The sequence below is a fragment of the Heteronotia binoei genome, chromosome 5 (assembly GCF_032191835.1).
Source record: "Heteronotia binoei isolate CCM8104 ecotype False Entrance Well chromosome 5, APGP_CSIRO_Hbin_v1, whole genome shotgun sequence".
NCBI classification, from domain to species: Eukaryota; Metazoa; Chordata; class Lepidosauria; order Squamata; family Gekkonidae; genus Heteronotia; species Heteronotia binoei.
The window spans coordinates 113,134,417-113,146,575 of NC_083227.1; the positions used below are offsets into that span (position 1 = coordinate 113,134,417).

The following is a 12,159-nucleotide window of genomic DNA, read 5'->3' on the forward strand; positions in this document are numbered from 1 at the left end:
TTCTCTACTACAGTTTAATATACACATTTACACTCCACTAATACAAAAAATATGTACACTTCACATTACAGTACATAATAGCCACCAGTTGCTATCTAACAGGAGGACACTAACAGAGTTCCAGTAGTGCTGCCTTACAACAGGCAATGGGGGTGTTGGCCTTCTCCTGGGATTTTCCCTGGTAACACATTCTAGAAAACTATTCTCTTGTAGAGACAGGCCAGACCCAGAAGCTGCCCTTTCCTGTCTGTAGCATTTTCCACTTGGTATCAGGAAGGTTCTGGTTTTGATCCTTGGGTCTGGTCTGTTGCCCTCTGCTTCATTTCTTCATGTCTGGCCTGTTGCCTTCTGCTTCATTTCTTCATCTTCATGTCTGCTTCGATAGCACAACGTCGTCCTCTAGTTCCTCCATCCTAATCAAAATGCAAAGACAAAGGGGAAAGCAAGCGTTGTTAGCAAGCCCTGGGTCAAGGATAACAGACTGGTTGGCATCTGTGTTACCAAGAAGAGACTCCACACATGAACAGGCAATGCTGTTCTCCTTCCTAAATGACCCTGCAGCAGTGTTACTCCCCCATGTAATGGTGTGGTGGTTAGTGTGTCAATAGAGAGCAGAAGAGGCAATAGGTAGGTATGCTTCACACTTGCTTGGGGATTCTTTTTGGCAAGGTTATGGTGCTGCTTTTGCCCCATGTGAAAAGGTCCAAGTTGTTTCTTCCTGTGGGCAAAAGGGAATGCTGGCTGACATACCTGATCCAACTGCTGATCTTTATAGAAGTTCTCTTCCACGTGCGTGGCCCTGGCACTATCTCCCTAGCATCTCCTCAAAGTGGCTTTCCATGAATGTAGGGCACTGAGAGAGTTTACTTCCATCTGCTGCCCTCTCCAATTGGCTGCCTTCCCTCATGGGCTGTTCTGCCTTTAACAGACAAGTGTTAGAAGATGACACAACTCCCCTCCCCAATTATCTGGCTGAAACACTTCCTTGGCAGATTAACTGGCTTCTTAATGCAGAAATGTGGTCATTATCATTATAAGCTTCACTTATGTCCGCCTTTCTCACTGGGATTCCAAGAGGATTACTGACTATTCAGTCACTTGTTGCCTCCATATCTGTAGAAGCAGCAACTGAATACACCTTGAGTCTCCTTGCTGTGCAGACCTTTGTGAATTATCACATTTCCTGCAGAGTGCTAGAAGTAGCTGAGGCTTGAACACGGTTGTCTCAGAAGTGTGTAAGCAGCTGTGGCTTATATGTAACTTACAATTCTCTTGTAAAAATAAAGTATTTACACACGCTATTCCTAAGTAAGCAAAACAGCAGAAACAACCCTGCACAATACTTAGAACAACAAAATATGTTTGGTAAGTAACAATTACACAAATTTTAAAATGCAAACTTAAAATGAGAACTAGTTCCTTTTCATGGCCATAGGGCTAATTTATGAGCAGGTTCAGGATCTGAACCTATTATCTGAGTTGACAACCAAGATGAAACTATAGAAAGGAAATTAGAAGAACTGATGTGTTCTACACCCTCTTATACAAAACAAAATAATCAAAGAAATTATGTATCCAATATGTTGTCTTTACCTGCAAAAGTGCCCAAAACTGAAATCAATGGATCTTTTCTAGGATCTTTTCTATTAGACACAACTTCCCTCTTGAATTCCCCACTAAGGGAGATGGCTGGTCATTCTGATTTCTATGAGGCTAGTCAAAGCCTTCTCATTTAAGAAGGCTTTCATGCTAGAGGAATAAGATTGTGACTAGTGGAGTTGCTTCATTTTAAACACTGTACCAATATTTGCTGACTACTTCAATCCAATGCTGGAATTTTATTACATGTTTATTGTGCTGTCTCATCTCTTTTGGGAAGGTTCTTTAAGAACTCTATGCCAGCAATGCAGGATGCAAATGTTAGAAATATTTAAACTTTACACAGGATTCTGGAGATGCTAGGAGACAGTTGCAAGCCAGGGATATTACAGAGTAACACAGACTGCACCAGATTATTTTACCCTCAAAGCAAGAAGCAGAAGAAAGAATCTTGTGCTCTACACATAACCAGAACAGTAGAACATGGATTAGGGAAAATAAAGGAAGTGGCTTACAACCAAAAGTGACAAAAACTTCCTTTCCTTGTTGTACAATCACACAACAGTACACTGGAGCCAAGGAACTAAACATAATCTTACATTTCAGTGATGTTCCAATCCTACATAATGTTAACAAGCCCTCATCACACAATGTTCTCCCTTTGTAAGCTGCACAAAACCAAATCATTAAATACTTACGAAGAGAGAAAGGAGGAAAGCAGGAGAGCCCATGGGGACACTGTCCTGTTAGTAGACAAAAAGAAGAAATTATCAGATTTGACAGGAACATGCTCTGAGAAGATAAATGTCTGACTCCACTACAGTTACAATTCAATACTCAGTCCTTCCCCTCTATGGGACAGTTCTCACATAGCAGACATGCTGAATTACTACAGAAGAAACCAAATTCCAAGGGCCACTAGTTTGGCTGCAGGAAGAGCTCCAAGATAATGAATTTCCTTCAGCCAGTCCACATTTATTCTTTGTGTACTGGACACCCAACAGGGTTTTTATTAGTTAAAAAAGCCCAGCAGGAACTCATTTGCATATTAGGCCACACCCTCTGGCACCCAGCTGGAACTGTGTTCCTGTGCTTTCCTGCTAAAAAAACAACAACAACACAATCCTGCATCCAAGGATCAAAAAGCTCCCTTTTCATTAGGCACTATCAGACAGGCTGATAGACTAAACACCAAAGAATATGCCTCAGTTGGATTTAGTGCTGGTAGGTTAAATCACTTCATTTCCAATTATTGATAGGTAAAATTCTCTAATTCTGTCTCTCTTTAACATGTCCAGTCAGATTATACCCTGGAACTGCCCTTCATATTTCACTTTGTCAACAAGCTTCAACTTGAAAGATCAAGCAATCCTTTTCGGTTTATCTGACTCTAAAGACTTCTGGAAAGTGGGGAACTGCAACTGCCATCTTTGTTACTGATCAGCTCAAAGAAGGTAAACAAGCTTCTATTCTGAGATTTTTAAAACTGGATTCCAAAGGAACAATAACCCCACCCCTGTGGAGATATATATAATAAAAAATGTCTTGAACCGTCTCCCCCAAATAAAGCCAAGGATCATCAGCTCATTAGCCCCCACCTTCTCTGAAGCATCTTGTTTCCGAGTGGAATCTCGTCCACGCAGACTTTTTGCACTGATCCCAGACTCAGACGTCTGCATGATCAGCTGTGTGGCTAGAAATTGCTGCAAGAAACCACATAACAGCTATTAGGGTTCTCAACATGACTGCATGTTAGTGGCTTTGCTACTACAATGTTTGACTTTTCAATTACTGGTTTGTTTCTAAACCTGCATTCCTTTTGCTTCATGATAAGTCAGTAGGTTAAGTGATTTGATGGGATCAGACAAGCCAATGAGTCATTCAAGATGCCAAAAGGAGCAGGCCTCTTCCCCAATTCTGATCCGTACCTCCCCACACCAAATCAGGACACGAATACTGCCCTGACTGTGCCTTTACCTGAATCTGCTCCAAGACATCTCGCTGCATTTCCACAGCCATGTGGTACACATCATGGTCAGAACTGTTGTACATAACAGCATTCTGGAACATTAGCATGATATCTCGTTGGAACTCTGCTGTGGTCCGGATCAGCCCATTTTCAATATTTTTTTTAATGGTTGATAAATCCATTGGCCTGTCAAAAACACAGCAATCAAGTTGTTAGCTTTAGCAACAAGATTAAAAAATACATTTTGAAAAATGAATGGCAACAACCCTAAAACTAGCTGATCTCTTTCCTTCTGTATATACTAATAATCAAAATTATCTCAGTTATCTTGATTCATTTTATTACTGATTTGTGCAGATGACTTAATCTCCTACTTTATATAATTCCTTATAATATCTCCAGTTTTGAACTTATTTTCCTTTAAGCTCCTTCCTCACCCTTTAAGCTCAGTTCCTCTCTTACTTATTGTTGTAACCTGCTCTGAACAACTCTGAAAAGTGGAATATAAATATTTTTTTAAAGATGCACACAAACTAATTACCCAACTACCTGACTATATTGATGCTGGCTGAATAGACCTTGCTTCTATTCTGAATGCCACACGCTCAGAAAGACGTCAGTACTGATCTGTAACAATGATTCAACATCAGCTCAAAAGTGGATACTGACCTCTGTACAATACTGTGGTATCCTGGTGCTATATCATCAGTCACTGGCTGCAAGAAGACATTGGCATACCTGTATAAAGAAACATGCATGAGTCCTTGTAAAATGACACAACAGGCTGTTGAAACCCAGTAGATACTGGACCAAGATGGCAATACAGTCTCCACATGCAGAAGTACTAACCAGCCTTCCCACACATTTATTAAGCAAATTAGAATTAAGGAATTTTGCAGTCTGAAGACCCACATTCTGCAACCCAAGTTGCACACACACAAAAAAGGCCACATTTTGTCAAGTTGTTTGGATCAGTTCTATCAAACTGGGGACGAAGAATTGAGACATGTATAACATTGGGCAATTGCTGATATGAAAAGTCAGATGTATGAAGTGGGAGCTACAATATGTGATGATATGTCACTCCCTAACCACTAAAAGTCCATTCTAGATACCCACTCGCTATGAAAGCATTTTATTTAGTCTATCTTTATTCATTTATTTTGTTAGACTTTTAGCCCACCCTCTCCTGCATTGCAAGGTTTAGGGCAGGTAACAAGTTAGAAACAATATGATTATTAAAAACAAATTAGTACAATAATAGCCAAAAATAAAATCAGATGGCAATTTAGGCACTAACATTAGTTTTTATCTGAGTGAGGTTGTGCCACCTGCATGTTTGTGAAGCTGGTACAAATAATAAGTGGCAGGGAGGGGGCTGGAGGAGGCCAAATTAGATGGAAATATTGCTGCCTCAACCATATGCCTGGTGAAACATTTCTGTTTTACAGGTCCTGTGGAACTGAATCAGATCAACCATCTTTTCATCCAAAGACACTCTAGAGTATGTGAACTCCAGATAAACCAATTCTCATTATTCATAAAAATTATCTCAACAATAATTGCATCCCTCTTAAACCCAGTTCAAAGGCTTCTGTAAAAGAAAATGTTTAAATTCATCCTGAAAGGCCTACAAGGATAATTGAGCTTCACAATCAGGGAGGCCCTTCAAAGAATGCTAGTCAACCTAACACCAGCTAAGCTAATGCCTTTCATGAATTCTAGAACTCTGAGTTTTCCAGCATAGCCACAAGAGCGAGATCAAGATGCTGGCATATGAAACACCTTGGATCTCAGAATGTCACAGAGGCTGCCAGATTTTTCTGCTAAAAAGCTCCACAGAAATTTCAATTACAAGAGAATTAAAATTATGAAGTCTTCTTCATATTGGGGCAAGGCAACAATCTGGGTTTTGCCATCTTTCAGGCGTAGTGCAGGTGTCACTAGGGGTGTGGGGGGGGATTTTTGTGCTTCCTGTATTCGCAGGGGGTTGGACTAGATGATCCTGGAAGTACCTTCCAACTCTATGATTCTATTCTTTCTTTACTATCCCAAACACTCATGGAGGGGAGGGTCCTCTCCTTTTACTAATTCCTGAAACACCGGAGCAGAGTCCTAAGATTGTCAATTTACCTGTGATTGGCTGCCGCTCTCCAAACCAGCATAATTGCTTTTTTCCAAATTTTCTGGGCTTGAATGGCCTCCTGATCCTCACTACAAACAGAGCTTGAGGGAGAAAAGTATCCGTCAGAACAGGACAGGGAGAAGTTCCAAAACTAGATCATGACAGGCAACTAGGCAGGACGCCTCCCAAAACTAGATTCTACCAGGCAACTAGGCAGGACGCCTCCCAAAACAATCCCCTACTGCCCACATTTCTCCATGCAAGTGAAAAAAGAATGACTCTCTTCCTAGCAGCTGGAGTCTAAACTATGAAGCTACTCCACACAGCAATACAAGTATTTATTTAAAAAGCCTTACAATGACAGTAGTTAAAGCTACTTTACACTATAGGCTGATGGGCAAAGGGTTATGTTAGTCCTGAACTTCTCAGGAGGCTAGTGGCATGATGCTGAATGTCTATGAGTAGCTGTAGGTTCACCAATACTCACAACTGTGAGGAGGCAGGGCTGCTGGGGATGGAGTCAGCCAGTGTGTGAGACTGCAAAGGTGCATTATGGATACTGAAGCCATCATCGCTCTCACTCACAGGGGGCTCATTGTCCATTTCTGAAAGATACCCCTCACCCTGATCTTCCTCTTTGGGTTCCTCCAGACTGGCAGCCTCGCTGGCACCATCCTCCTCATCCTCTTCACCCTGAGCATCCTGAGGTACAGGATTAAAATTCCAGCAATCAGCATGACCAGCTGCCAGCAACAGCACCTAGGCCAGCCTCTGAAGACGACAATGGTCGGGAAAGCAAAAGGACTCTAGCTACCACTAAGTCATTCTAGAGTCATGTGGCCAATCATCCCCATCACTAGAAGACACTCGGAGAGGCTCTTCTGCGCTAGTGGCAGCCCCTTAAAAGCTACAGGAAAGGTGTGGACCCCTGCTTTGGGAAAGGTTAACTGAGATCTTCCTTGCAGTCTATACTGTGAGTAGGCAACATACCCCTGAGATGACACCACACATCAGTTCTGACTACCTAACCTCTGAACTCTTAACAGCTAACCACTACTCTTGACATGCACTTATGTCAAGTGATTCTAGATTAAACAAAATACCTTCATCTGGCTCTCAAAAAGAGCTTGGGCTTCCTCCTTCATTGATTCTGGGGAGAGAAAAAAAAAATGAAAGCTTTACACTAAGGAGTAGTTACCATTGCTCACCCAGTTTGGAACACTCACCAGGAGTTCCAGGCCATCACATACCACCCCTCTCCATCCTAGCAAAGGATTCCCTCTCTCCACCAACCCAAACAGGTCACCTGAAAGCTCATATTTGTGGTGAAGGTCTGTCTGTGAGGAGTCTTCACTTGCACTTGGAGCATGGGGAGAGGAAGTCTCTTCATCAAGGGGAAGCTAGGAAGAAACACAAAATGCCCTTAGTATTAGGACCATTTTTGTCCTGAGTTTAGCATAATGTCATCAACTACAATTAAGGGCTATAAAGAAGATAGCTACAGCAACCTGGCTGCCTACACAGAAAAGCAATTCACATTCAGCCAACTTACTTCCCAAACAGCTAATATACAGAGCTGTGTTCACGTTGCAGTCCTGTGGAAGTAAAATGAAAATGCAGGATGTGGCACTGGTGAAGAGTTTGGTCTCTGTTTTTCACTGATTTTTTTTAAAAAGCAAACATAAAAAGGAGTACTTAAGTGTGTGGGAAATGCTGGCAGCAACCTCAGAATCTAGAAAGTTGGCTGAGAAATATGTCTGTGAGGTTATGGCTGCAGTGATCACTTGCCTAGCAAAAGCAGAATGATCTAAGCAGCAGCTATGTACAGCTGGTCTTGATTTGCATATAAGCAATGAAATTTGAGAGTGCCTGAGTGTGTAACCATTATTTTACATGTGGTAAACATGGTCTTGAATATGGCCAAAAATGAAATTGCCAGTTCTCTATTCTACACCTACTTACTCAAAGGAGGATCAAACCAAGGGCCTCTTTTTCATCTCTCATTCTCTGCTTACCCACACAATAGTCCCATGGAAATCTCCTCAACCACATACCTCTGTCTTCACTGTGCTATGATGCACTTCCTCCTTTGTAGATTCCATCTCCATTTCAGAGCTTGGAACACCAGCAATTCCAGCCTGCTCATTTTCAGAGATGTGGCCCCTCAATTCAGGGGCTTCATTTGTTCTCGTCATTTCCTCAGGGCCCAAATGTATCTGTTCTTGCTCTGCAGGCTCTGTTTTTATTTCTGTCCCCAGATCCACAATGCTCATTAGATCTCTGATCCCCTTAGCTTCAGATTCATCACAGTCAGCTCTCTCTTGCTTTATGGTCACAGTCATCTGAGGAATCTGATTCTGTTTCTCATGTTCCTGCTGGATTGGATGTTCTCGTTGGATTGGATGCTCCCAGGGACTAGTCAGTGACTGGGGATCTTCGATTTCTTCACAAAAAGACAAAGCAGCCTCAACTGCTGCTACATCCAAGACTTCAGGATGGTCATCCACCTATAGCAAAGCAATAACAGACTATAACATACAGCTTCAGGTACACCACCAGCATCTGAGTCTAGACAGGTGGCAACCTGAAAAATAGCCTCCTCAGTTGTGGCATGGAAACCTGGGAATTCCTTCCCCAGGGAGATCTGTCTATCACTCTCTATAGTTATCTTTTACCAAGGGGTGAAGACCTTTCTGTTTTATTCGGCATTCTCTTACTGACTTTCCTTCCTGTTTCATTTGTAACTGTTGTTTTGGGTATATGGGTGTGTGTATTTTTTAAAAAGGTTGATTTTAAAGTCTTCTGTTTGCTGCCTTGAGGACTCTGAGGGAAAAGTGCAATTAAATTGTTTTTAAAACAACTAGAAGGGTAATGCACTTACAGAGAAGGCAGCAGAGACTACACCTCTTCTGTTTTAAAGGTGACATTAAGAATAAGAAGACAGGGCAAGGTGACATTAAGAATAAGAAGACATTTTTAATCTCAAGATTTCCAAAATCAGGCAATACTATTCTAGCAAACTGGGGACCAAAGCATCAAGGGCCTGGAGCTGTGGAAGATTATAATGGGTGTAAAACGTCCCTATGAAAACAAGTTATCCTCACTGTTGACAAGTTATTCTCACTTTTGAATAAAGTGAAAATGTATCACTAGCTCATTTAGTGCATCATCATGGCTATAAAACAAACCATAACAAGAAATTATACTTCAAATTAAATATCAGGTTGACTAATCCAGACTAAAGTTTGCTTTTTTTAAAAAAAAGAAGCAGAGTGCCTTGGAAAGGCTGCCCAAATGGCTGAAACCAAAATCTGAATACAGAATACAAGCACCCCAGCACTGCATTAACCCAGTGACTGAAATCCAGCCAAAATAAGTGCTACAAAACTTTAAAAAGGTGTTCAGGCTTTACCAATTCTCAATATGAAGGAAGGGAAGTCCATACCTAGGGAACAAACACGAAAAATGCCTCTCCACATGTCTTTGATTTATACATTTTTTGCACAGAGAACACAGGCAAGAAAGGTCTCTTCATCGGGCTCCAGAAACTACTTGCCAGACTTACCATGGTGAGTCTCCTGGCCCCCATCACTGGCAAGTGCACCAAGTCCCTGTCTTTTCTCTGAATTTGGAGGTGGGGAGGGAGCAAGAGGTGGCTCTGCCCTTGTGCAACACTTTGAAGATGCTCCAAGCACCTGTTGTTAGATGTCAGTGACAAGACATTCCCCTGAGTTAGGGAAGGAGGAAGGGGTCCAACCAAAATTTGCAACCCTTCCTGTTGGTCACCTTCACAACCAACCCACAAGTTACAGAATCCATATGGTTGGTTGACATGTGATCTAGGAGTTCCTAATTTGAAGCTCCCAATTTGGATTGGAACCACAACACATGGGAAGAACCATTTAAGTCTACCCCCATCACACCATTTTCCCAACCTGAATTGTCCTAGGAAGCCTATGTTTGCCCTGTTGGAAGGTTTACATGCAGCCATTAGTGTACCTAAGTTTATCCAACAGGGGAAACAGCAGCTCCCTGGGTCCGCTTCAGGTTAGGGAAAAAGTAATAGAGGGCAGGCTTAAGCACTCGCTCTCCCTGAACACCACAGCCACAATAAAAAATGGGCTCACACATACCTTGGAATTGATTTCCCAGTGGGGAACTTCCAGTGCTGTTGGAGTGAAAGTACCATCTGATTATGCATGCCATAAGGGCACTGTAACATGAGAACGGCATTATGATTTACTACTGTGGGCACAGAAAAGGAGTTAATGAGGAAGAAATGTCCTGGGGATAAGGGAATTCTATACACATACATAATTACCTTGTCCTCAATTATGGCTATGATATCCCCAACAGTCTCAAAGTCCAGTTCTTCTCCAGTGTAGGAAGGCTCCTCCCCTGCATAGGAAACTGCAATATCCATCTTCTCAGCCAGATCAAGGTCTTCCTTTCCATCCATGCTGTGGTCTTTGGAAGTCCCTACAGCAACAGATGCCCCAGAGCCCAGGCATTCTTTCTTGATGGAATCAATGATCATGGAAATTTCACTGCTGTCCATTGACACTGTCACAGAGTGAGGATCGGGCAATGCCTCCATGGAAACACATGCGTTGGGCTGACTCACTGGACAAGAGTGACAAGTCAAGTGAAAGCCTGGCAGCTGCAGCAGCCAGCAGCATGGGTCAGATAAAGAAATCAAAAGCATTCTATAGCCCCAAATCATATTCACATACCAGTAACAGACGGAGTCAATCAGGAACTCTTTGCATCATAGCCTAGCTTAGTCCTCGCACTCTCATCCCAAATCATCCTTCCTTCATCTACTCCTGTATTTTGACTGAAACCATGAGTGCTTCTTCCAGACTATCTCTATACCTTTATTTGCCCCTCCCCACACTGGCACAGATACCCTCTGAGTCTCGGGATCAAACATTTTGCTACCGAAACGAGATGGCCAAAGCCCCTGTTCACACACCCCTTCTGCTGATCCTAAAAGAAATCTTCTTTAAGGCAGCAAGTGACATATGAGTGCAAGGACGCACCTGACGCTACACTTTCAGGAGCGGCGGTTGGTGGCACAGCAGCTGGTGCTGGTAGTGTGGGAACCGTGACTATAGTTGTCTGAGACACAGATTCTACAGGGGGAGGCAGAAGTTTGGCTGGAGGTTCACTGGTGACAGCAGAAAAGGAAGCAAGCGATGTGGTGAACTGTGCTGGACCAGCTTCTAAAAGGCGGGAAAGAGTAGGAGCACCTAACAAAGTATGAAGAGGGGAAAGGCACATTAGCCAAGAAGCAACAACTACACAGGCCAACAAAGCAAGCAAGCCCTGGGCTGGGCTCTTCATAGAAGCCCAGGGTTGTAAACTATGACACATCTGCAAAACTGGATATAAACAGCAGCTTTCAGAGTCCGTTGACATCCCTAGCAAGTCTCAAGGCCACTATGATTTCAAATATCAAACCTGGCAATACTTGATATCATTAATAAAAATCCATTCAGCGCCTAGAGCGAATCTGGGGTAAATCCACCCGTTACCTGCACACTGAAAAATGGAGAATATTTTTGCAATATTTTTTATTTGTTTATTCATATTCCAACATTTGGAGGCTTCAAGAATTCATGGAACATTGATGCGGATTAAAGGAAGCAAAGGAAATGTAGGCTATGTCTAAAGAGCAATGGCACATGGGATAGCAGGATACAAGGGAGCTACATAAGGCTATTTCTCCAACCTCTGACTAGCAGATAACCTGCCCAAGTCGTCTTCTCAAGAGCCAGAAGTTTCAAGCTGACATGGCTGGATCTGGAAATACTCTTGGCACCTGTGCTGTGGATCTTCTGTGCAATGACCACACATCTTCCCCACTTTCCCCTTCACCCAGCAGCCACTTTCAACCCAGGAAAGCTGATTCTCAGGGCGAGAAATGGCTGATGGGAGGACGGAAAATCAAGAAAGATTCACAACCATCAGCACCTTCCACTGATAGATCACTGGATCTATGCCATGGATGTCATCTTTTAAGTATACTTCCCTTAATATTTATATGTCCTTTACTAATCTTCTCATATTCCTTATAGTAATAATTACTTATTTTTGAAAGGACCAAGAAACCTGGTAAATAAAATTCTCCATCGGAGTCAAGATTCTGTTGTACAAGATATGCAAAGCGGACTAAATTTTATACAGAACTCTAAAGACAGGGCTGCATACACATTGAGCTAACAATGCTCTGAATTTGGCGCCATGAAAAATTGTGTCACCTGCATAAACTTTTATATAATTTGTAGGAAGAATAAGAGGACTACACAGGCTTCCATAGCTCACTGGGGCCACTAACATCCCTATACTCCTTTCTCTCACTCCTTCAAGCATCTGTAAGTTTTGCAAACACTACTCATATATATTTAAACTTATTTTCATACCTTTAAGGGACTAGAAAATGTCATTTAAAACTGAAGGTCAA

The 12,159-nt window shown here is 42.3% G+C and overlaps 1 protein-coding gene across 11 annotated transcripts in view; it reads right to left on the reverse strand.

Moving 5' to 3' along the window:
• BRD8 (bromodomain containing 8) overlaps positions 1-12,159 on the reverse strand; it is a 25,627-nt gene continuing 13,468 nt past the window's right edge. For 2 of the 11 annotated variants that reach the window (XM_060240128.1, XM_060240133.1), the window contains 12 exons: positions 10,736-10,945; positions 10,015-10,316; positions 7,748-8,200; positions 7,000-7,093; positions 6,797-6,843; positions 6,181-6,395; positions 5,702-5,794; positions 4,238-4,306; positions 3,577-3,754; positions 3,198-3,302; positions 2,298-2,342; positions 1-413 (listed from right to left, as the gene is read on the reverse strand). In XM_060240128.1, the coding sequence (XP_060096111.1) occupies positions 354-413; positions 2,298-2,342; positions 3,198-3,302; positions 3,577-3,754; positions 4,238-4,306; positions 5,702-5,794; positions 6,181-6,395; positions 6,797-6,843; positions 7,000-7,093; positions 7,748-8,200; positions 10,015-10,316; positions 10,736-10,945 (1,871 nt within the window). In that variant the 3' untranslated portion in view covers positions 1-353. Of the gene's footprint in view, positions 920-2,297; positions 2,343-3,197; positions 3,303-3,576; positions 3,755-4,237; positions 4,307-5,701; positions 5,795-6,180; positions 6,396-6,796; positions 6,844-6,999; positions 7,094-7,747; positions 8,201-10,014; positions 10,347-10,735; positions 10,946-12,159 lie in introns of all 11 variants that reach the window. The other 9 variants (XM_060240124.1, XM_060240129.1, XM_060240131.1 and 6 more) reach the window with 6 other exon arrangements.